This window comes from Lissotriton helveticus, chromosome 1_1 (assembly GCF_964261635.1).
Source record: "Lissotriton helveticus chromosome 1_1, aLisHel1.1, whole genome shotgun sequence".
Lineage (NCBI taxonomy): Eukaryota > Metazoa > Chordata > Amphibia > Caudata > Salamandridae > Lissotriton > Lissotriton helveticus.
The window spans coordinates 291,176,071-291,201,729 of NC_136057.1; the positions used below are offsets into that span (position 1 = coordinate 291,176,071).

The 25,659-nt window shown below is 45.6% G+C and overlaps 1 protein-coding gene across 2 annotated transcripts in view; it reads left to right on the forward strand.

The window, feature by feature from the left end:
* The first annotated feature begins 6,558 nt into the window (after positions 1-6,558).
* Positions 6,559-25,659, forward strand: part of LOC144797444 (aldo-keto reductase family 1 member B1-like) — a 303,524-nt gene continuing 284,423 nt past the window's right edge. For both annotated transcript variants that reach the window (XM_078668212.1, XM_078668249.1), the window contains exon 1: positions 6,559-6,705. In XM_078668212.1, the coding sequence (XP_078524338.1) occupies positions 6,640-6,705 (66 nt within the window). In that variant the 5' untranslated portion in view covers positions 6,559-6,639. The remainder of the gene's footprint in view (positions 6,706-25,659) is intronic.

The following is a 25,659-nucleotide window of genomic DNA, read 5'->3' on the forward strand; positions in this document are numbered from 1 at the left end:
ACTTGTTTGTAGATACAAACTCGATATTTTGTCTGTCGATATTTTTTCCTCGATATTTTTGCTAGTCGATATTCTGTCAGTCGATATTATTTCAGTGATGCCTCCAACGTCCCCATCTACACAGGTCCTGCTATAAGACAACCACAGAGGGGGGAGATTAACGTCAAATATGTGTGTATTGCGTGTTTCATTCATTTGAAAATGCACACCAAGATTATTTTCTATCTAACCAAACAGGCAGGGGCATTTCTTTAATGGGAGGTGTTTGGGGTGTGACACCCCCCCAAATAAATGCATTTTTGGCTTCAGAGTTGGTTCTGGGGGACCTGAGTTGGGTCTCCTATGCCTTTGTTGCTTTTTTTGTGACCTGGTTTGACTAGAAGGATCTTAGACAAAGGCCCACCTATTGCAAATAAGTATTGAATCTGTTCGTCATGGGAACAGTGTATTCTGAACCTTGATCATTCCTCCACTCTGTTGGCATACTGTTTTTTAGTTGGGACATTTTCAATTCACCCCCCACCCCCAAATCCATCTGGCTAAGATTCGCCCCTGCATACAAGGTTGAATGTCTGATGTGACTTGCTCTGAGGCCTCCTGATCTGGCTATGGCTGAGCCAGCCTTGCCCGGGATGGGTGGGGCGGGCCGAGCCATGGGAGTGGGTGGAGTGATGTGCACTACTAACTGTGCATGTCTGTTTGGCTGGCCGTTTTAGGCCATCTAAACAGACTTGCGCAGTTAGGTTTCTCCAGCCCGGATGAATTGTACATCCGGGTTGGAGAAACAGCACAGACTTCCTGTACTGAGTGGAGCATCAAATCAGCCTGATCAGGCCAATCCCTGCACTGCTCTCATAACATGAGAGCAGCGCTGGGATTGCATAGGGATTCTGCTGCTGTCCCAGTGTCTGTTGGGACCGGGAAGGAGAGGCGCTCTGAGGCGCAAGGCGGCAGAAGCATCATGAGGTACATTTTATTTTCATTTTTTCATTCTCCCCCATCCACCTGACCCACCACTGTTAATATGCGCCGGCCACCTATGATGGAGTGCTCTGTATTTATTATTCCAAAAGTATCAGCCGCAGGCACATCAAAATCTTTTTTTTAGCTACCAATGACCTCTTGGAAGTTGATGCAACATCTACGACTAGTTTTGTGGCTTCAGATGAATTCCTTCTAGTCCCTGGAGAACCTTGATTCCCAAACTCATGAGAAACTGGTTGTCCATCACATCAAGCTGCAATACTAGAATTCCAACCTTCCACAGAGAGAAATACTGGCTCTTTGGAAATGTTTTAAGATTATGCAAGTGCCAGGATCCGGTACTTTGAAAAGAAGTTGAGTAGATATTTTGATAACAGAGTAATTTGCTTTGATTTTACTTTTACAGTTTTATGTAGCCTAAACTGGGTCCAAGGGTGTTGTACCGCTCTACAAGTGAACCAGATTACCTCACACTTGCATGGAAAGAATACCTGAGTTGTCCAGGATCACAAGACAGGGCCAAGATTTGAACCTGTTTCCCTAGTTCCAAAGCCAACATGTTGACAGGTCTAGCCACTAAGCCCTATCTTGTAAACTTAATTCTCAGGATGGGTTTAGAAACCCCAAAACATTACGGAAGTGAATTGTTTTTGTATTTTCTATTACATGTTTCGATTTAAGAGGAAAAATATCGGTTCACTCGATACTTGTTTAATTTCTTCCCCATGGTTTTAAATGAAACACCAGCCATGTTGATGAAATGCTCAACATGTGCTAACTCTAGATAAAATAGACACAGAGATACGTTTTCTGGCAACCACATTATGGAACTCAATGATCAGATTCCTCGTTTCTAGCAGAATAGTAAAAAGATTAAAATGTGTCTATTAAGCTTCAAAAGCAACTCATGTAACCGCTTTATGCACGGGCTCCCATGGAGTACAATGGGAATCCAAGTGAACCAAGTCCGTAAGCCTTCGGCAGCATTGTACTCGCTTGTCCGGACTCCCGGAGCACGTTTTGCTCTGAAAGCCCTCCGGATCCAAGTCGTACAGTGGGCTTTCCGAGCGAGATCGGAAATGGGCCCTAGAAGTCTTTCAGCTAGATTCATCAAAGACCCGTTTTGCGAGTCTTTAATAGCGATTCATAAGGAATCGCTATTAAGGACTTGCAAAACCGGATTCATGTAGGAATCGCAAAATAAATTGAGATTCCTACAGCTTCCTTATTTGCGATTAGCAAATTGCTAATCGCAAATAAGGAATAACTCCCTATTCATTCCTATGGGCCAAGCCCATAGGAATGAATGGGGAGTTATTCCTTATTTGCGATTAGCAATTTGCTAATCGCAAATAAGGATGCGATTTCAAGGGTGCAGGGGTGTCCAAAGGACACCCTGTAGCACCCCTGAAATGTGAATTTACACTGATGTTGTGCACACACATGTCCAAAGGACATGTGTGTGTGTAACATGCAACTTAGAAAAATGCATTAAAATGCATTTTTCTAAGTTTTCGCTATTTACCACGAGGTTTGACTTCGTGGAAATAGCGGTTCTAAATTGCGAATTCGCTATTTTTAAATGTTTCATGAATGGCATTTAAGGAATCTCTAATAGAGAATTCTTAAATGCTATTCCTCGCAAATTTGCGAATTCTTTATTAGCGATTTTTGCATTTGGGATGATGATTCCCAAATGCAAGAATTGCACTCGCAAAGGGCCAGATTCTCAGAATCTGGCCCTTTGCGAGCGCAATTTGCCTTCATGAATCTAGCTGATAGTGCCTATTTCACGCTATATACAAATCCTACCAAAAATATCTTCCAGGAGTGAAGCGGAAGCAAATGTGCAGGTTTCTGTGTAAAATTTGGACTCGAGGAGTTAAGGAAAGGGACTATATCGTCCAATGTTTATTGGAGAACCAGTCAATGAAGGGAAGTTTCTGAAGAACAGAAAAGCAATTTAAAAAGTGGAATTGCACCCCTGGAACATTGTTTGGATCCTTTACAAGAAAGGAAACATCAGCAGTCATATGTTATATTTCACTTTAGTGCGATAAGAAAGGAGCCCTAACAAGCAAGAAAATAGATCTGAAGTGTTTTCTCTGCAGGACTTTGTAAGGAGCCCCATGAGTAAAGATAAACTTATGGAATGAATTATGTGTCCATGGTTTCAGAACAGCCACTCTTTTGTTTTGCAGAAATTGCTAGGTACCTATTAAATTCAAACTTCCTCCCTCTCTAGCTCTGCAATATGAAGCATAAAAATACCTGCAGGGCTGTTATGGTCTTAAGTCCGGCTGTTACTCCTCGCACTCCACCTTTCAAAATTCAGGGCCAAAAATGTATGCTTGTAAGTATGCACCAAAGAATACCCAGCATTTACTACTAAATATTTGGAAGTTACAACTTAACACAATTATGCAGTAGTAAACCCCATGCAAGGAGCGTGGAGTTCGAGGGGTCAACACTGATTTGCCTTGAGAGTTTGTGAATGCCCACCCACTTGTGAGTTAGTGGGCTTTCACAAACTCCTACAGGACCTTTACCCACATTGTACCTTGTTGCAGATTTGCTCCAGCAAAGCACTGGAGTAAATCTGTTTCCAGGGTCAGAAGGGGAACAGAACACTCCCTATGTTTGTGGAAGTTAAAGGTTTCTGTATGACAAAAAGTATTTTACCCATGGATTGAAAACAGGCCAACTGAAAAGTGACCTTTCCCATAGCCGAAATGTTTTGTGTATTCAATCTAATCTGCATTATGTGAGAAAGTGCCTCTTTTCACATGGTTAGCCCCCACTTTTTGCCTGGTATTTGATGTGGTTTTGATTGTAGTGCACAGCGCCCCTGCCGACCAGGTCCCCTGTGCCAGAGCTTCTTCCCTAAAACATAATCCCAATTGGTATTTTGTTGCCCCTGTAAGTCCCGAGTAAGTGGTACTCTGCGTTCCTAGGGTTTGGGAGCTGAAGACGGTCCCCTGAGGTCCATCTCACTAGGAGCATGCCACTGCCCTTGCAACTTGCATACCCTAGTGGGGGAAAAAAAAGACAAAGTCGACATGGCACCCTGCCTGGGTGCCATGCCAGCCAGCACTGCCTATATGTATAGGTATGTCACCCCTCTAGCAGGCTTTCCAGCCCTAAGGCAGTGTGCACTATACCACAGGTGAGGGCATATATTTTTTTACCCAACTCTCAGGACTCCCCTGACCCCATGTCAACCACCACATCCCCACTGGGCCTGAATATTACTCTTCCTTTAACATAATTGAGTATCCCGGTCTCCCTTAACCCCTCACCTCCTCCTACTGAGTCCATAGCCTCCATGTCCCAAGTCGGATTACCTCAACTCACTAGAACACCCTCTTTAACTGTCATGAGTACCCCACTCTATTTATATCCCACACCTCAGCTAGATAATCACATAGCCACCGCGTCCCCAGTCGGATCCCATCATCTCAATATTTCGCCTCCTGAAATTGATGATGAATCCATGGCCTCTATCTCCTCACTGACTGTCACCTCAACACACAATGACTCCCGAGTGGAGATACTTCCCCAAGTCATACAGTCCTCCCATGTAACAGACACTGTCCCTCTCACCAACCCTATAACTCTGCCTCATACTAGACTTGAGTCGGGACATCGATCCCCCTCACAAGCCTCAATGGCGTCATCTTCTCACCTTCGGTCAGCTTGTCATTTCTTGACTTTAGAACGGAGTTGCTCCCTTGAGTCCCATTGGCCTCAATCTCTTCTCCTACAGTCAAATCGACGCAGGAAGACTCTAGAGCGGAGTTGCTCTCTCTAATTGTACAGTTCTCTCTTGCTTCAGATGATGTCCCCCTCCTCTACCCTATAACACTGGCTCACCCTAGACTTGAGTCTGGGCTTCGATCGACCCCACTAGCCCCTACAGGCCTTCCCCAAGGTTCCCCTTCACCAATCGTTTTGCCCCGCCTCCCCTCGCACAACACTCTGACCTGACTCCTCATCTGGATGATATATCTCTACAGCTACACCTTCTCTCCTCTGAACTACATGAGCTGAAAGTCCTTTAAATTGATCTCGTTCCTATGATCATTTCTCTCCTCTATTCTGCGAGCAGGCCTAGAGATGCCTCTAGGACTACGGATAACATGGTCCAGCCTTTAGGTTCCGCCACCCCGAGTCTATCCCACTACTCAACGCCAACGCCTGTCACATGGGAGATGAGTCTCAACCTTCGACCACTGATCCACTTGACTCTCACAACACTAACGCAACCTTTTCCAAACTTATCCCACTACCCAACGCTTACACCTGTAACAGTGGATTGAGTCCCACCCTTCGACCGCTAATCCACATGTCTCTCACATCTCCAGCATGACCTTGTCAGAACCTAACCTAGACCCTCCAAGACAAATTCCTTTAATCCGCTCTAACCCATGCAGAGAACCCCGTCGCAATACTAACAACCTCACCTGTGTGAACATCACCCAGTCGTCGTCCCCCCCTAAATCCACCCCATTTTAAATGTGTACTACTTAACTGCAGGTCAAAGCTTGGCCTGCAACCAATCTTCTTACCTGCAAGCAGTGTGGCTTCAAGCACCCCCAGTTTCTATTGAAATGCATTGGGCCGGACTTCGATTTTGACCTCTGCACCTGGCAGCCCCTGTGCCGCTGGTGGTGCAGTATTGGTGTGGAACACCTTTTTGAGCCATGTGTCCATTATTGGTCAATGTTGTGCAATACACTCTTCTGTGCTAGACCTAAGGTTGCTCTCACACACTACCACTAATAGAGCACTTTGGGTTTTACATTGAGCCGTCCACACTTTTGGGGAACCCCTGAACTCTGTGCAGAGCATAACCACCTAGTGGCAATACCATATACAGAGCGGAGTGGAACGTCCTAAAATGTTATAAAATATCACATTGCCAGTAGTATGCCTGGAAACTTGCGACTGACACTACTTTCCAAACCTACCACTGCTAATGTTTGTGAATTTTAGAAAGTAGAAATGTTACACCTGTTCACAGGAGTACATCACGGTGTTGTAGGTTCACTACTATCCTTATAAATCAGACACTATGTGTTTTTAATTTTCTTTTAAAAAAAAATAGCAAGCTAAAACCCATTTTTGTCTCTGATGACGAATGTAAACGTTAAAATTAAAAAGGCAACTTTGAATCAGATTAGCAGGAAAAAGCCATAGAAAATAATTTCGGAATCGAATAAGAGCCCCAGGCCCAACTACCATGCCAAGAATGCATTTGTTTTGGGGGAGGGCACAACTGCATTTTTGGCATGGTAGTTGGGCCTGGGGCCCTTGTTTGCTCTGCTATGAATGTCTGTGTGTTTTTCTGCCAACTCTGATGCAAAGTTGCCATTCATATATTAAAGTATGCATTAGTCATTAGAGACAAGAACAGGATTTGTTTTTTGGGGGGGGCGTGGCACAACTGGTTGGAAAAATAATGACTTTTTCAGACTTATCAGTCTACATCGGCCTGGCCAATCAGAATCCCAGAAGTCCCAGGCCATCTAAGTACACAGAGCTTTCAGGCGTGTCCCCTCGCGCTCTATAGTATAAGAGCGTGCAGAGCTGGCGCGCCCTGCATCTCACGCGCACCTTTCTGACAGAAGAGCTGCCTCGCGACCTCCAGCAGTCATGGCCACCAGCGTGAAGCTGAACACCGGGGCTCTCATGCCAGCGCTGGGGCTGGGCACGTGGCAGGTAAAGTGTTCTTGTGCATGGAGCAGGCAGATCACACGGTGCGGCAAAAGGGGCTTCCAGCTCATGTGTAAACTCTACACAACTGGGCTCCACTTTTACATGCCTGGCAAAATCTGCTCCGGAGTGAGCTTCAGTTAATGAGTCCCGAAGGTGCAAATGCTGTGGTGACCCGGTACATATGTTTTTAATGTGTAAAAACCTCTCTGGATAGAAAAGTAAGACCTGCTATATATCTTTATTATTTAAGTCACTAAATAATGACTTATTTATATAAATGGCACAGAGGCTGACCTTCTACAGCACAGCATGCGGGTGAACTGCTATGTGTTACCCTTGCCAGTGTGAGTACTACCTAGCTAGTGTGTGTGTGGCTGATGTCTATCCTCTGTGCACAGTGACAGAGTTTACGTACAAAACCACAAGAGCTACAGGGCAGCACTGCTTTTGTTGTCGGGATGAACAGCAGAGAAGGTGTGCACACAGCTTGCAGGACGGGCCTCTTTTGCACATACACTTGCACGCCAGGATCGCAAAATAATTATGTAATAGTAATCAAGGCCTAACTGTTAAAAGTTTGGAAACGCATAGTAAAATCTTTTGTTTATCATATTCCCCAGGCTTGTAACATGTTTTAAGCTTTTTTCTTTTTATTAAAAGAACATACACCCGACTACAGTAGATAATGACTGAATGTGTATGTCAAAGACTCCAAAAAAAAAAACTGGGAAATTATAAATCGCCCAATGTCCACTGAAGATGTGAGACCGATGGATTCACTGATCCATGGTAAAGCCTGCGTAGCTCACTTTTACCAGTATTTTTAACCCTTCACACAGAAGGACAGACCAGGCAGTACTGGAAATACCCTATGACCTAACTGAAGCTTTACAGCTCAGTCTGTCCATCTTAGTCCAAGAGGTCGAATTGGTCATAGCACATGGCATTTGTCTGAAAGCCCCCGATCCAGACGGGGTGCTCCATGATCTTTTTAAGAGAAATCCTCATTTGTGGGCACCATTATTAGCAAACACCTTTAAAGCAGCTATTTCTCGGCCACTGCGGAGATCCTGGAAAGAGGCGATAGTGGTACCTGTTTTTCAAAAAAGGGTCACAAAAATTACACTGTGTATTACAGACCTATATCATTGATCGATGCAACAGCAAAGGTACTGGGTAGGGTTCTACTCGCATGACTAGAAGAGTGGGCATCCACAAAAGGTGTTTTGTCCAATACTCAATATGGTTTCTGAAGGGGCCTGGGTACGACTGAACAATGCCTCAATGTGTCCATAATTGTCAGTAAGCACACGAAGTCCATGAAGAGTTCCATGCACCTGGCCTTCATGGACTTATCTAGCGCTTTCAACACTGTCAATCAGTATAAATTGTGGGCGATGATGGAAGATATGGGTGTCGAAAAAGCATTAGTAACCATTCTTTGTAGGCTTCATACAAATACTTTTGGTTACTGCAAGGTATGGCAGTAAGGGGAAAAAATAAATTCCATCACTTCTACGGAGGGGGTTTACCAAGGTTGCATGCTGGCCCCGTTTTTATTTCTTATTTATACAAATGGGCTTGAGGCCTTTTTATTAAAAAGGGAGCTTGATTTCCCCAGAACTGGAAGGAATTCAGTCCCTCTTCTCATACGCAGATAACACAGTGTTATTGGCATGGACAGCTACGGGTCTGCAGAAATCCCTAGACGAGTTTACAGAATTTATGACCTCCCTTGATTTAAAAGTTAATTTTAATGAATCATATATCAGGGTATGTGGCCAGGGAACCACAAAAACAAAAACCTTTTGTTAGAAATGGGAGTCTGTAGTTGGCAGAGTTAAGTACCTCTGTCCAAATAGGGACCCTTGCTTCTAGTCAGGGTAAGGGGGATACACTCTTATAATAACCCCTGCTCACCCCCTTGGTAACTTGGCACGAGCAGACAGGCTTATCTCAGAGGCAGTGTGTTAAGCATTTGTGAACACATAAAGTAACACAGTGAAAACACTACAAATGGACACCACACCAGTTTAGAAAAATAAGTAATCTTTATCTACCAACACAAGACCAAACGTCAAAAATCCACAATGCAGTATAAAATATAAGGCTCTTAAATGGTAGAAATAGTTAAATTCAAGGCAAGTTGTAAATGCAACACTTTTCACACAAAGTACCTTATATGCGCCAAGCAAAACAAACAAAAGGGTTGCAGGGAAGGTGATGCTTCAGTTCCTTGCTTCGGAGGAGGCGATGTGTCTGTTTCTTACTGCAGCCCAGGAGAGGCGATACGTCTGTTCCTTACTGGAGAGGAGGGGATGCGTCTGTGTCTTACTGCCTTCCAGTTATGATGTGACAAGATGGCTCCTAGATGCGTGGCGACGATCCAGTGCGATGCGACAAAATGGCGGCTCGATGCGATGCGACGATCCGGTACGATGCGTGAACTTTTGCAGCCACACGGTAGGTGCTGCAACAGTTTTCTTGGTGATGCATCGGGGCCCGGTGTGGATGTGGCGCGCTTTTTCCTGGTTGCTCGGCGAGGCATCGGAACCAAGTGTGGATGCGGCACGCTTCTTCCCCATGGCTCGCCGATGCGTCGGAAATCGGTGCGGATGCGACATGATTCTTCATCGTTGCGTCGTAAATGATACACTTTAACATTCTGAGTTCAGGCATACTAAACTTTTATTTTCCTTTCTTGTTCCCATGGTCAGTTATGGTTATAAGATGTTATAATCAAACTGCCCATTCTGGCCTAAGAGAACAGATAGCTTTGCAATAGTAAAAACGAAATTGGCAGTATTTTACCATCCGGACATGCCACACACATCAGGGCATGTCCTATCTTTCACATATATTTCACCCTGCCCACAGAGATACATCGGGCCTACCATAAGGGTCACTGACATGTAGAAAAGTGAAGGTTTAGGGACTGGCAAGTATGTGCACTGCACATGTCGACATGGCAGTCTCAGACTGCACACAGGCTCTGCAATGGCAGGCCTGAGTCACATTTTACAGGCTGCTTCTGTGGAAGGCACAATCAGTGATGCAAGCCCACCAGCAGCATTTGATTTACAGGCCGTGGGCACACATGGTGCACTGTACTAGGGTCTGACAAGTAAATCAAATAACTAATCATGGAGTCACTAATCCATAACAACAATTTACAAAAGGGAGCACTTTCACTTTGGCACTGAACAGCAGTGGCAAAGTGCTCAAAGCATCTAGACCAGCAAAAACAGATGAGGCAACAGCAAACAAATGGAAGGGAGACCCACGTCGATAGTGCCAAGTCTAACACCTTTGTTGTCCAGGGAAAGGTAATAGAGAAAGTTAGCAAGTTTTCATACTTGGGTAACTTATTTAATTCCAAGATGCAGTGGGATCCTTTGTTGGCCTGTAGAGCACAGCAGACAAGTAGGACGGTGGATTTTGGATTGCATGTAAATTGGGGCAAAAACCAGTAAAATAATTATTAACTCTCTATTGAGCTCCATACCTCCCTATCACCATAAATAGTCAGGGGTATGGCGGTATAGTAGATGTCAACAGCTCCAACTAGTAGAAACACATTTTATGAAAAGATTATTGATTTTACCTGTAGGAAAAAAGGATCTGCTTCTTATGATTACGCCCACCTTTTGCTAAATGTAATACTGTTATTGATTAGCCTGACTGGGATCCTGCTAATCAGGAACCCAGTCTATCTGCTTTCTCCTTAAACTGTTATGCGATGCACTTAGGTACACTCCAGATTGGATACTGGGTTATCCTTGTCAGTCCCTAGTATATGGTACCCATGTACCCAGGGCATAAGTACCCCAGAGGCCTCCCATGGGCTGAAACATGTATTATGCCACCCATGAGAGGCCATGCAAAATGGATCTACATGCCTGCCATTGCAGCCTGTGTACGTTGGTGCATGCACCACTTACCTAAGACATAGGTTTACTATATGTAAGGGTCACTGCACTTAAAACCTATAATTCACCTCTCCAGCAGGCCTTTACAATCCTGAGGGCAGGGTGCTTGGTTTTAAGTGAGAAGGTGCCACTGCATGAGCAGAACACCCCTGCAGCCTACGTAGTCCATTCTCCTGGGTTCTCAGTAAAAGCAGCCATTTACGACATATATAGTGGCATTATGCGCCCGTGTGATGACTAACTCTAAAACGGCTGAAACAAACCCTATTGTGTTTGGTCAAACCTGTTGGAATCATACCCCCACATGGTAACCGGTGTGGGCGGTATGATTCCACCGCCTCAGAAGCGAGCTTCATTGGGTCCCTGGGGTCCCCGGTACCAGCCTTCTGGTCCCGGCAACACAAAATGGTTGCTGCCAACCAGAGACACATTTCTGCCCTCCTGCTGCTGAGCCAAGCTCGAGCAGGGGATGGCAGAACAATAGGCATCCTGTCACAGGGATGTGTTACCACCTCCCAGGCAGGATTTAGTGTATTAGGGCTGGGTGGGGTGCTTTCCTGCAACTGAAAGTCTGCATGAGGGGCACATTTGGTGTCCCTGTGCAAAGTCAGGTCAAACCAGCCCTGGGAGCCGTTGGCTCCTGCTCTGGCGCGAAACTGGACAAAGGACATGGGAGTAACCTCCCTACTGTCCAGGCCCTCACCTGGGAAGGTCTCCTGAATATGCCCAATCCTCTCCTGTGGGCACACAAGAGCTTACCGAGCTGTAGGACCCTAGATTTGACGTCAACAAGTTTCTGAACCAGAAACCACTGAACTGTGACCCTCTGGACCCTCAGGACTACGTTTGGGCCTGACTTCGTTTCCCTCTCAGTCTGAAGCATCATCTGTGCCCATGGCCCATACAGGATCCATGCAGGACCTGTGGAGCATCAAAGACAACTGAAGATATCTCCCTTGGAGTGAAGGAGTCACTCCCCTAAATTCACAGGCACTGCAACACTGTGTCTGGTCTGCTGACCCTGATCTCCTATGGACTCCGAAGGCTTCAGCAACACAAGAGGTGCGTTTCTATGTCTCTCGATGTCCGAGCTGCCCTCTCACCAAGTTTGAGCTCAGAATCCCTTGTGGGGCAATACCTGAACCTCTGTGCACGGCATACATTTGCAAGTGCATATGGCTGTTGGTGTTTCCTGAACAAGTGCATTGGGCTCCGAGTAGCTCCAACCCCTGGCACCATTTTCTACCAAGAACTTTGGCCTCCTCATACCGAGTGCTCTGTGGGCTGTTGTTTGGTAAAATCACTTGAGGTCCTCTTGTGACTCTTGTGCCTCAGGTCTGTGAGTCCACATGAGGGTCAACTAAGCCTTTCTTGGCATCCCCTGGTTGTTCTAGGCCTGCCCTGACTCTCCTTGCTGTGGTGAGTCTCCTGGACCTTGCTTGTCCGAACCCTTTACATCCTTGAGCTTCTACGTAGGTTGCTGTTGCCAAGGCTTGTTGGTGCTCCCGCCGGACACCGACCCCTCAGTACTCGACTTCCTTCATCGAACAGCTCATATCCAGCTACTGGTTGTCCTCGACGTCTCCTGGTCCCCGTGGCTGAACAGTCAAGTACTCCATCAACGCACCTGAAGCACCCGACATCGGTGAGCATTTGTCTACCGAGCCCCTGGTCATTCCTGAGTGACCCAGACTCTGTCCCCTCTGCTTTCAGGAACTCTTCAAAAAGAATCCACCTTTGGATTCCAACAGACACTTTTCTTCTTTGCAGCAGCGGCTCCTCTTCGAAGTCCTCCATTGGGTTTGACAGCAGTTTTTGACGCCACTTCAGACCTATGCACCCAGCTTCCCTGGGGTAGGTAACTGGGGTACCTCCGTATCCACGGGTGGGATGACTCTCTAACCTCTTAACTTCCACTGGGTTTCTTCGAAGTCCACTGGGAAGGGTCCTTAAACTCTAAAACTTCAACCGCGACTTTCCCATAGAATTGCATCTGTCCTCCGTGGGGTCCCTACTTACTCACCTTGGGTAGTTTCTTGTGGTCCCAGTGATTCTAGGTCCTCTCGACACTGTCTTGACTCGAGTCCTGATTCTTATACCACTATTTTAGTGTATGGTTTAGTACCCCCTTCCCCCCGGGTCCAACTGTATTAGTGCTATTTACTGTAATTTCTGTGCTTAAGTATTGTCTGCTTTGTGATTATCTCCATATAGGAGATACTGTGTTGTACTATACAGTGTTATATTAATAAATACATCTTTTTATATTTACTGTGTGGTTCTCCTTTCATTTAACCAATACTATAAGGTTGCATTCTGGTAAAACAAGCTGCTTAACATTTCTTCAAGACAAATCCTGAAGGCTGCGCTCCACAGTTACCACATGGATAGCTTTCTAAGGTTATCTTTGACCTCTTAAATCCCCATAAGGGGGTGTTTGGACTGGTGCAAGGTGCCCACTTTAATTAGTGGACAGCCTATACCAGGCCAACTTCTCACAGTACCAAAAAGCGCCTCCACATCATTCTGCCATGCAGAATTGGGCCGCGTGTTTATAGAGGACCGCATAGGCCTTGCCCAATTGTATCTATGGGCTAAGATTTGGCTCTCAGAGTATTTAGCGTTCTGAAAAGATATCATTGAGGACTGCCTCAACATGCATAGTGTTGGAAAGATTCCTGGGTTCATTTTCTGAGAGACAAGTTCCTTGAGTTAGGTCTATGGTACTTCTTTGAAGACCCCCAAAGAATTCCCCCAAACACTAAGGACATTATTTAAAGGAGCTCCTTACTAGGGGCAATATGCGTAATTGTCATCATTGAGGTCATTTGCGAGTATTTCTCCCGGGCTCAGCCTTTTCGCAATTTTATTTAACCTTTTCTACAAATACCCAGACCAGATTTGATCTTACTAGGTTCCGGCTATGTACGGTGCACTTTCTGGTAGCGTTCCTCGTCAAGGAGGCTGGTCGGACAAGCTACGCCTTGCCCATGTAATAATTCATCTGAGCTAAGCACGTTGCTCCTAATACTATTTTGCAAACTTTATTAGTCAGTGAGAACAAGATTTTTCCATGTTCGTATAGCGAGGGTTTTAATTAATTGCACTAATTGGCTTCTATTGATATCTGTACTGCTGTAGCATATTGTATAAGGGGTTCTACAGCGATCAGAAAATGATAAGAGTAAAAGTTACATGAGATTGTCAGGGAAGGACATCGCTAATCATGCTGTCTTTTATAAGGGGGTAAATACCTTGTTTTTAATTTTTCTTGTAAAATTTTTAGGAATTGTAAAACTTTTAACACTATAAACTTTTAGGGTTCTTTGAACCAATATAAAGGTATTTTGACTGACTACCACAATTTTGTTTTATTTGTTTTATAGCGCCTTAGCACTACTGTAGTGCCAAAGTGCTGTAAAAGAAATAAAACTAAATAGGGGTACTTATATTATCTGCGTATATACTGGGGTGACCAACACATCTGACATTCATACAGTGTATGCACATTTCAAATATATAGGGGAGAACAAAGTCAAAAGCATTTCTCTCTGAAATACCTGTGAAGTAATAAGATGTGAGCCTTAGTTTACCCTCCACTACATCTAGGTGTGAGGCTCCCGATATCTCTCAGCCAGGATGCTCCAACCAAAAGAGGCGTAATGGCCCCTTAACTTCAAATTTAGTTATGGGTGAAGCTGGGATCTAATTAGCCCCTTCCCCACCTGCACGTTGCTGCTCGGAGCAAAAGCAGACAATGTGCAGGCACTGCTGAGAGTGTCCCAGTGTCAGGAACCAGGACGAGTTCCGAGTATCTGCAGAAGTAGGAAAAGATTGTGGCACTCTGCTGAAGGTGGTCGGCTTTGCAGCAGGGTAGATGGGGTCTACCAGTGGGTACATGTCATCTACCGGAGTTTGGTGGTGCCCAGGAGTCGATACAATGAGCCAAATTTAGTTGGGTAGCAATAAACATGTTATCCAGCTCCAAGCGGTAACTGTGCTCTTTACATGTATGTTATGTTAACAGAGTTCTAGGCCCTGGAGTTTCAGTGTCATGCAAGTACAATCAAGAATTCTGTTCCATGGACACCGTTGGAGCTACCAAACAGGGCTGGCTTGAGGGCGGTATTCTCCGTGCAGCTACACCTGGCGATAAGCTCAATGGGTGGGGGGCTGTGCTTAGAAACAATTTATTGACTTAAAATCACCTTCTGCAGAGTTCCTTGTGTGTCCAGAAGTTTTCAGGCAACAATATACAGGCCATGAACACTTTGGTGAATAATGTTCATGCTGGAGAGAGATTGGATCTTGGTCTAGTGGCAGTTTTGATTCATCATAAAGTAATGTAGAGGGCTAATGTGTCTGCAGCAAAGAATGTGTACCCTGCTAATCACTTAACTGTATATTATGTATGTAGCTCAGTGGTATACTGCCTTTGTCGCAAATATCTTTTTTTGTTACCTGCAGTGTGTTGAACTTCGCCCTTTTGGCAGGTTCACCCCAAAACCTTTTGCGTTCTCCTAACCTTTTTCTGTAACCTGGCATTGGTGATTTTAGGCCTCTGAGCACTTTACCACTGTGGTCCAGTGTAACGTGTGTGCGCTCTCTGTGTATGTGTGGTGAGACTGGCCTGCCCTCCCAAAGGAATGCATGGAGGATATGTGTGTCCATGGTAATTCCTGGTATGAGAGGAGTGCAGGGGCGAGTTTAGTATGTGCGAACTCGTGAGAAATAATGCTGCACAATAGTGTGCGCAGATTTATTGTGGTTATTTTAGAAATGCCACTTTTAGAAGTTGCCATTTCTGTGTGCTGTGTGATGTGAATTGCAAGTCTGGCTTGTGATTGACAGGGGCTGGATGGTGTGGTTGGCTCCAGGAGCCAGGATGAGTCTGCCCAGTGGTGAATCGGGAGATCTGCATGTAGATGGGAGGGAGGAGTTGCACCTGGAACCTGAATAGGGCTGTGCCTTCCCTCCACAATGCTGGCTCTGCCCCCTGTGGTGCGTCTGAGCACCTAGCCCCCCTGACTAAGGAGAGAGGAGCTGAGCACAACAAAGTGCTCCAAAGCTCCCCTAAACCAGTTGCATCTGGCTTTTCCCCCAGCCCTGTGCTGTGTCACAAAGGGAAAATTTTGTATAAATATAGGGGCTGTGACCCCATGTAAAGAGGGAGTGCTTTGCTGCTGTTCCTGCTGGTGCATGCTTCTGCTAGGGCCCAGGGGGGCTGCCATGTGGGCGTGCCTCCCTGGACCCTGCATTGCCCCTCACCTCTAAGGACTTTCTTTTGGGACCTTTTTGCTTGTCTTTGTGCCTTGATCTCTTGGACCTTACAAAGACTTCTGCATTTCTGCGCCCTGTGAGCGCTGTGTGCTGATGACCTTGGATGCCCTGTGATGGCATCTAGCACAGGGGGAGTGCTGTGCTCTTTTTCCTTATTATTGCCCCAGAGGAGAGCGAGGAACTGACGGCATGCAGCGAGGGAATCCCGACGTAGGTATTTCCCCGTTCTGCGAGGTTTTGCAGTTGCCCACCCCGCGTTTGGATGGTTGATTGCAGTTTATGGAGAGCGGGTGCCCACCCCACATGGGCACTAGGTATTTATTCATGGACTAGCGGGAGCCCACCCCGCTATATATTTTTCAAGTATAAGGGAGCCCACTCCTTGTTGCTGCTGAGAGAAGAGAAAAGTCGCTGACATCACCGTTGTGCCGTGCTGGCATTGGCCCAGCTGTCAGGGACTCCCGCGGCGTCATCAGTCTGCCGCACTGGGATTGGCTCAGCCTTGAGGGCTTCCCCACGTTGAGACCAGGAAGTGGGGCCAGGGAGGGCTCCATGTCAGTCAGAGCGGCCCGTCTAGCAGCGGGCCGCTCCAACTTGGGGAATAATTGTTTTAGAGCCTAGATGGTTCCAACAATGGCACCATTATTTTATAGAGGGCCCGGAGGGGCCCAGGCTTTGCCCCGTGTTGGGCACAGATTCTGAGCGGTCCCGCCAGGAGAGCGGGCCACTCCAACGTTGCTGGAATTCTTGGTAATGGAGGGTCCAGAAGGGCCCAGGCTTTTCCCCGTGTGGTGGCACATTGAGTCCAGAGGTGCCCCGGTTTTTGGCTGATCCCAGCTGCCCAGCGAGAGCGCAGGCAGCTGCAACATTTTGCGCAGTTACTTGAGAGAGTCCCTAAGAGGGACAGAAGTGGCACATTGGTGCCAGGCCTTCACCGCCACGGTTGACTAGGATCTTATGGTCAACCGTGTCGAAAGCGGCCGATAAATCTAAAAGCACCAATAGTGCTGTGCCACCTTGGTCTCTGATTAATCGGATATCGTCCGCCGCTTTAATGAGCGCTGTTTCTGTGCCATGAAACTTGCGGAATCCAAATTGTGTTTCGTCGAGCAGATGGTGTTGCTCGATGAATTCCGCAAGTTGGGTATTCATGGCCTTCTCGACTATCTTGGCAAGAAAGGGTAGGTTTGCTATGGGTCTGTAATTTTTCAGTTCAGCTTTATCCAGGCCGGGTTTTTTCAGAAGGGGTTTAAGCAAAGTCTTTTTTAGGTGGTTAGGGAAGATACCTGTGCGAAATATTAGATTAATTATTTGGGTGATGACTGGAATAACGGTGTCCATTAGTGAGCAGAGGGTATTCAGAGGACAAGGATCCAGAGCTGATCCAGATTTAACAGTTTTAATAATATCCTTGATTTGGTCTTCAGTAACCTCGGCAAAGCGAGAAAAATTATTGTTTTAAGATGGTATATTTGTTTTTTCAACGCGTTGGCTATCACCTAGGTTAAATGCTGAGAAAATGTCATTCACCTTGGTGAAAAAGAAAGATGCCAATGAGTCACAGAAATTTTGTGAACAAGGGGGGTTAAGGTCAGGGACATTTCCCGCGAGCTGTTTGGTTATTTCAAAAAGTTTTTTGCTCGAGTTTTTTGCGCTTTCGATTTGCTCAGAGTAGTACTTTATTTTTGTCTCTGTGATCAAGAGTTTATATTGAGATAGCAATTCCTTATACGCTTCCCTATTTCCGATATCATACTTTTTCCTCCAGTTTCTTTCTTTGTTTCTGCATTGCTGTTTTAATTTTTTAAGCTCTTCAGTGTACCATGGTGCTGAAGGGGATCTTCTATTCCTGGACACTGTTTTTATTGGTACCAGTTTATTAGCAGCCTGGCCCACCCATGCGTGGTATTGTTCTGTGGCGGTTTCTGGGTCAGTTGCCCAAATGGGTGTTGGGTTATGTAACGCCTCCTTAAGACTGGGAATATTGATGTCTTTCCAGACCTTGAACGATTCTCGTTTCGAGGAGGGTGTTATGGCAGTAGGTGTTTTGTTCGTTTGTATTGTAGCCAGTACCAGGTAGTGGTCGGACCATGTCATTGGCAGGACATCTGTCACTAGCATATTTTCCAAACTGGTAAATATACCGTCTAGGGTATGGCCTGCGATATGAGTAGGTCCTTTCACCAGCTGCGATAGCCCAAAAACCTCCATTTCGGACTGCAAAGATATGGTGTCTTTATCTTCATTGCAGTCCAAATGGAAATTGAAATCTCCTAACAGTGTTACTGATTTGTCGGTAGCTGAGGTTTCTAAAAAGGCGAGGATTTCTGTGAGGAATTCTGACCGATTTTCTGGTCGTCTATATAATAGTACGCCTTTAAAATTGAATGAGGGGGACAAATGAATATCAAATTGAAGCGCCTCACATGTGGTAGAGGGAATAGGTGTAGTAGTGGGCAGCTGCATCGTTCAGGCCATGTGTTTCTTTGGGGGACAAGTCGGAGTGAGGAGTGAGATGTACTCCTTTGCCCCTGACCTTCACAGCTGCGCAGGACTTAGTGCCAGCTGCAACGTTTAAGTTTGCGCAGTGGCGGACCCTGGATTTTCGCTGCTTTGGTAGCGCGCCCTGACTCTTGGGACACAGGGCATTTGAGCCCCTTTTTGAGATGGCCAGTTGGCCTGGGGGACTGTTAGGATCATAGGGCGCCTGCCCTAGTGTGATGGTGGTGCTAGGAAATGTAATGTATGTAGTATGTTTTACGCACCCTGTTTGATACCTCTAAATGTGGTCTTTTATGATTATGATGTTGGTTTGCATATTATGGTTTATGCTAGTGAGTAGGCCTGGGCGGTGAATTCCGTTCCGTTTGCGGAATTTGTGTAATTTTGTGTTCCGCGGAGAACGTGAAATTGGCCAAAATTCTGCGTTCCGCGGCTTTGCAAATTTTTTTTCTTGTTCGCGTTCTCAAAATGCGTGTTCACGAGATATTTCCCCCCAGAGCACGCAAACAGCGATTGTGAACAGGCAAAAAGCATCGCAAACAAGCAATTCCACGTGCTCGCAGAATTTCTGCATGTTCGCGTAGATTGTTTACCCTTTCGCGGAGATTTGCGTAACATGATTATGCAAATTCCGCCCTCCCCTACTAGTGAGATTATGTTTCACTGTGTGATTTATGCCCCTAATGTGAGTTATTCTTAGGAGGTTAGGGTCTAATGCGTTGAGACTTGTGAGATGATTGCATAATGTGTGTAAGCTGGTGAGGTTGGCGCAGAAGGTAATTCGCGCCTGAGGTGATACTGTGCATAATGTAGTGTATGGTACATGTTGATGCTAAGTACAGTGATTACCAGTAGTTACTGGTTGTACGGTTATGATATGTTTTACTTTTACTAAATTCGCTTTGTAATGGTTCTGACAGTGGTCCCTGTGGCACAGTCATGTGTATATAATCCCTTGTAAATATTGCCCAGTGCCAGTTGGCACAGTGTATATTGTGTGTACTATTCTAATGTGTTATGAGAATACAAAGGCTATTTTTGATATAACCTTGTTTGGAGTTCCTTTTGTAGTGTGCCTTGGATGTTGTTGCTGTGTATGTGCGCAAATGCTTTAAACATGGCCACTGGGATAAGCCTGAATGCTCGTGGCAAGCTACCAAGGGGGTGAGCAGGGTTTATCTTTGGCGTGTAACTCCCTTGCCCTGACTAGAGTGGTGGTTTCTGCCTGGCTTTGGTGCAAGCCTTAGCCAACAAGAAATTCCATTTCTAACACAGTTCATACGTTACAATCCTAATATAGCACAGTGTTCTATTAACTGCCACCAAAGAGTTGCATGCAAACTGCATGGTATAGGCGTAGCAACTGGAATGATGCTATTGTGCGGTCAACGTCATCTTTTGCATACTTATAAATCTGCTGCATTTGCAACATAATCCATCACCTGCTGCATAATCTTTGCACTTTGCAAAGGTTGGCTGGATACCTTTCTGTTGGAAATTGCTATGTATGGATGTTAAACTGCTACTAAAGAGATGCAACCTATGCCTAGACAAGTGTAACAAGCATTGGCAAAGCCAATAGGCTTCAGCAATGCCCGAGCTATTGGCCTTGTCAATGTGAAAGTCTTTTAAACATGTTGTCTAGCAGCACATCTGCGGTTCACCATGGCTAAAAGTCACAAAAAGCACTATGATGCAGCTATCACAGGCCACGTCATAGCACTTTTTTTCTATGAGGAAGCCCTAAAACAAGAACATAAATATGTTAAATGTCTGTAGTCAACCTTCTTGTAGTAATGAATAAACATCCAAGTACTAAATGGAAAATGAAATTAAGACAAAAAAGTATGGTAAAATTACGAACGCATGCCATTTCGTGAGTGATACTTATATACATCGTGCCAAGACCTTCAATTTTGGTAAACGCTGTTCTGCACAAAGACAGCAATTTATTGTTTTTTTGAAAATCATACCTTTAAAATGAGAGTGGGAATTCTCCACACTTTACTTACAGAAGCAATCGCCCACCTCTAACTATCAGCCTCACTGTCACCTGAAAGTGCAAGCTACGAGGCGTCACAGCCTGTCAGTTGCGGAAGTCAGGATACACTGACTGGCAAGGCAGGTCTTGTGCAGTAAATGCAACAAGAGATGAATGTGCACCATGAAGTGTAGCATTCCAGCCATGATACTGGAAAACACCTGAGGGGGCAGATTGTGCTAGTGCCACTGAAAGATGAAATGGCATTATTAGTCATGTCATTCTGTTTGCTGCTGGTTAATTCTGGATACAAACAATTAACCCCAAAGTACAGTAAATTATAATGCTGTTGGAAAGTGGGTTATTAGTAGTGGCAAATATGCATCTACCTCTGGCAATAAGGCCACTAAAACAGTCTAGGGCTCAGAATAGGTCTCAGTAAATTATTCTCATGCTCATCCCTGGGTAGCTTGACTGCAAGCAGGCAGGCTTAACTTAGGAGACAGAAATGTAAAGCATTTAAAAAAACACCAGTTCAATAAATGATTAAGACACAACAACAAACAAAAATCCAACATCAATTTATAAAAATAGGAAATCATTGTATCTTTAAAATGACACCAAAATGCCAAAAATCTAATGTTGGGAACCGGAGATATGAATTTTGAAAAAATAAGCGCTTTCTAACACTTAGAAAAAGATAGTGCCACTCTTGGACATGTGGTTGCGCTTGACCGGGACAAAGTCAAACTTTCAGGCTGACCACCATGGAGCCCTTTAAAGATACACTAAGCCGGTGGCTCTGGTCAAAATTTTGCCTGTAGACTTAGAAACCTTTCCGGAGCTTTTTCCGCTAGGGTCCCTCATTGCGCTCCACTAGTCCAGATTCAGTGAAGGTTCGCCGGCTTGAAATTCAGAGAGCTCCCGGTCAAACAATGGAAGATGGACTTACAGAGCTCTTCAGCAGGATGAGCCTGTAATTCAGGCCCTGTTGCAGTTGAAGGTGGCCAGCGTGGCTCTCGCTTTTGAGTCGGTCACCTTCTGGAGTTTTTTTCCAAAGTTGCTCCAATCTTCTCCAAACTTCTGGAACTTCTTCCAGAAGTTCCTCTTGAGGGTCAAATGTGTCTAAAATACAATCCAAGGGCCTGGAAGCTGCAATATGGTCCTTGAAAGTTTGGGACTACAAGTCTCACAATACACCTGGACAACACCCTTACAAATCCACTCGAATAACTCCAGGCAGGGTAAAATTGGTGGTGATGTTCCAGGTGCGCTCTGTTAACCTGTAGCCTGCAGAGATTCACTCTTTAATCCTGTAGAAGCAAGGTACATCCACAGGACTGTAGTTCCAGATTGTCCAGCAGGTGCACTCAGTCAGAAGGAAGGGCCTGGTGCTGTACATCAGGGTTCCAGTATGGCAATCTTCTTCTTCTCGTAGTTTCAAACAGCAAATCTGAGAGGCTCTGCATCTCTCACATATTTACCTAGTGTACTCTGGGGGCAAGCAGGAGAGCACTCCTGTCCATGAGGTGCAAGGCAACACCCCAGAGCATGACCACTTCCTCCAAAGTTTAGCATAATCTTCTTCTAGAAAGCCCTATTCCTCCAATATTCAACATGGCTGAAATCTCAGCAGAGCTTGAAGAGCTAACTAAACCAACTCTCAGCATGGCTCATTTCCATAGCTCTTGTGAGAAGCTGGCCTGTTATATGATGTCCACTAATGTAAGTGGGCACCTTGCACCAGTCCAGACAACCCTAATGGGTATTTAAGAGGTCTTAGACAACCCTAGAAAGCTGTCTCAGTGTTAGCTGTGGAGAGCAGCCTTCAGGCTTAGTCCAGAAGGAGCGTAAAACAGCTTGTTTTACCAGAATGCAATCTTATAGTATACATTAAGTGAAAAAGAACAACACGTATTTATAAAAATATGAATTTATCATATAATACTCTCTGGTGGGTTCCAATATATCCAACAAGGAGATAAACACAATGCACACAATACTTTGAGTGAGTAGATAGGGACCCCACGGAGAGCATGTGCAGTGTGGGAACACAACTGCGTGCTACGTACAACTCTATGTGCAAGTCACAGTTGGATTTCGAAAGATTAAGGACCCTTTCCAGTGAACCTTAAAGAAACCCTGTGAAAGACATAAGGTTGGAAAGCCAATCCACCCGTGGATACCCTAGTACCCAGGTGACCTACACCAGGGAAGCCGGGTGCATACATGTGAAGTTGTGTTGGAAACCGCCGTCAAACCCAATGGAGGACTTCAGGAAAGTTCCTCTGCTGGAAGAGGAAGAAGTGTCTGGTGTAATCCAAACATACACTCTTGAAGAGGTGTACCTGAACACATAGGGGACAGAGTCTATGTCACTCAGGAGTGACCAGGAGACTTTAAAGACGAATGCCCTCTGATGTCGGGTGTTTCAGGGAGGATGACGATGATCTTGACTCTTTAGCTGTGAGGACCAGGCTGCTGAGGAAGACCGGGACCCGGGTAGAAGCTGTCCCACGAAGGATGTTGCATGCTGATGGGTCGGTGTCCGGCAGGAGCACCAACAAGCCTTGGCAAATGCAACCCACGCAGGAAGTCAAGAAATTGCAAACTTGGGACCAGTAAGGGCCAGGGGACTCACCAAAGGCAGGGGAGTCTGGGCTTGCCCCGAGCATTTAGGGGAGCCCAAAAGTAACACGTGTGACCCTCAAGTGGACCCACACTGGAGGCCCTGGAGTTGTATGGGGACCTCAAGTGGCTCACCAAAAGATGCAATCCACGATCTACACAAGCTCTGTGGCTGAAGATTCTGTCATGGGAGATGCTCCAAGTTGGGGCTACTAGGAGCCCGCAGAACTTCTTGCAAAGAAGCCAACAACCGTTTGCAACTGCAAGTTGGGTGCAGAGCAGAGGAGTTCGGTTATTGCAAGCCCCACTAGGGATGCTGGCCTCAAACTTGATGAGAGGGTAGAGTAGGCCTCAGGAGCTGTGGAAAACCACCACCTGTGTTGCCAAGCCCATGGAGTCCGGAGGAGCTTAGGATCTTCACACTGGTCGACTTAGTTGCAGTGCCTGCAAATGCAGGTTAGTGACTCCTTCACTCCGAAGGGAGATTACTTCAGTTGTCTTTGATGCTTCACAGGCCTTGGAAGGTTCCTGTATGATGCACAGGCACAGACGATGCAGCAGAGTGGAAGGGAGATGAAGTCAGGACCAAAAAAAGTCCAGAGGACTCCAGAGTGCCCAGACGTTAGAAGTGCAGTGGTGTCTGATCTGAATCTTATCCCACGATGAATCTAGGGACGTACACCCAGGTAAGCCCTTAAGTATCCTTGGTAAAGGATTGGGCAGATTCAGGGGGCCCTCCCAGGATAGGGTCTGGACAGAGGGGACGTTACGCCTGTGCCAGAACGGGAGCCAACGGCTCTCAGAACTGGTTTGAACTGGACTATGCACAGGGACACCAAGTGTGCCCGTCATGCAGACTTTCTGGTGCTGGCAAGCGCACCCATCAGGTCCCAATACACTAAATCATGTATGGGAGGTGGTCACACCTCCCTGTGACAGGATGCCTATTGTTCCATCTTCCTATGCTTGAGCTTGGCTCAGTAGTAGGAAGGCAGAAATGTGTCTCTGATCGGCAGCAACCATTTGGGCTGTTCGGATCTAGAAGACTGGAACCGGGAACACTGCGAGCCTAATAGAGCTCTCTTCCAGTGCTTGAAATCATACCTCCCACACCTTTTATGGTGTGGGGGTATGATTCCAACATGTTTGATACAAACTTGATAGAATTCATTGCCGCTGTTTTGGAGATGGTCATCGTGTAATTACGAGTTGCCCCTCTAAATAGTATAAGGCTGCTTCACTGGCAACCTGGGTGAATGGACTCCATAGTTTGCAGGGTTGTCCTGCTCATGCAGGGGCACTATATGCCTGCTATAGGGGTGACTTATAGGTTTTAACTGCAGTGACCCTTAGATATAGTAAACCTATATCCTTAGTAAGTGGTACATGCACCAACTTACTCAGGCTTCATTGGCAGGCCTGTAGTTCCATTTTGCATGGTCTCCTTTGGGTGGCATAATGCATGCTTGAGCCCAAGGGGGACCTCTGGGGTGCCTATGCCCTGGGTACCTTAGTACCACCTACTAGGGCTGATAAGTGTACCCCAGTATCCAATCTGTAGTGTACCTAAGTACTCAACAAAAACAATTTAGAGAGAAAGCAGATAGACTGGGGCCCTGATTAGCAGGATCCCACTCAGACTAGTCAAAATACAGCTTAGCACCAGGCAAAAAGTGGGGTTAACCATAGAAGTAGATGCTACTTTCCTACAGCTCTCCATCCCTAACCTCTGCAGATTCCTTCCTTAACCCCTTCTGTGCTCATGACGGAACCATTCTGTCATGAGCACACTTGCAAAACATTCCTCTGCTGTGAACAGCAGAGGTATTTCCTATTTTTAGGTCGAACATTCGAGACCTCTTGTATATACTTTAGTATATACTTATATGTTTATGTACTTTGTGGGCTCTTGAGATCAGCCCTAGGACTTGTCTGCTTCCGCTTAGGGACTTTTCTTTTCTGTTAAACTGCCTCTATTTAACTGTTTTAATAGAAAATAACCAGTAGAGGTCAATAAAATACCAGAATTGCTTTCTGCTTGTTCAACTGCCTCTATTTAACTATCTTGATAGATAAGGACCAGTAGAGGTCAGTAAATTACCAGAATTGCTTTCTGCTGAGGGACTTTCTTTTTTTTTTTTTCTGGCAACAGCCTCTATTTAAATTTCTTGATAGAAAACGACCAGCAGTGGTCAGTAAAATACCAGACTCACTTTAGCATTCTCTGGATTCCAGTCCATAGAAATTGTCTTCCACAGACACCCGTAGACAATAATATATTTTTTTTAATCTTGTATTTTCAGTGATATGACCACCGAAGGCCCTGATTTTATATTAACAACAGTGCTTTGGGAAATAGCATTTCCCCGCAAAGGCAACATTTCACTCAAAGTGTTCCCATACCTGGCATGTCACACAGCTTGGTGCTTACTTTCTCTCTATGTTAAAGAACAGTAGATGTTTCAGCACCTAGGCTAATGTGATGCATAGCTAAATGTAAATGTAAATGTAGTTGAGCTTATATAGCGCACAGCTACCCGCAGTGGGTTTCCCGGCGCTTGCTTAGGGAACCCTTCCTGGTATTCCCCTGTGAGATAGCAGGGTATCCACAAGGTGAAAGTCAGGCATCCCGCCGCG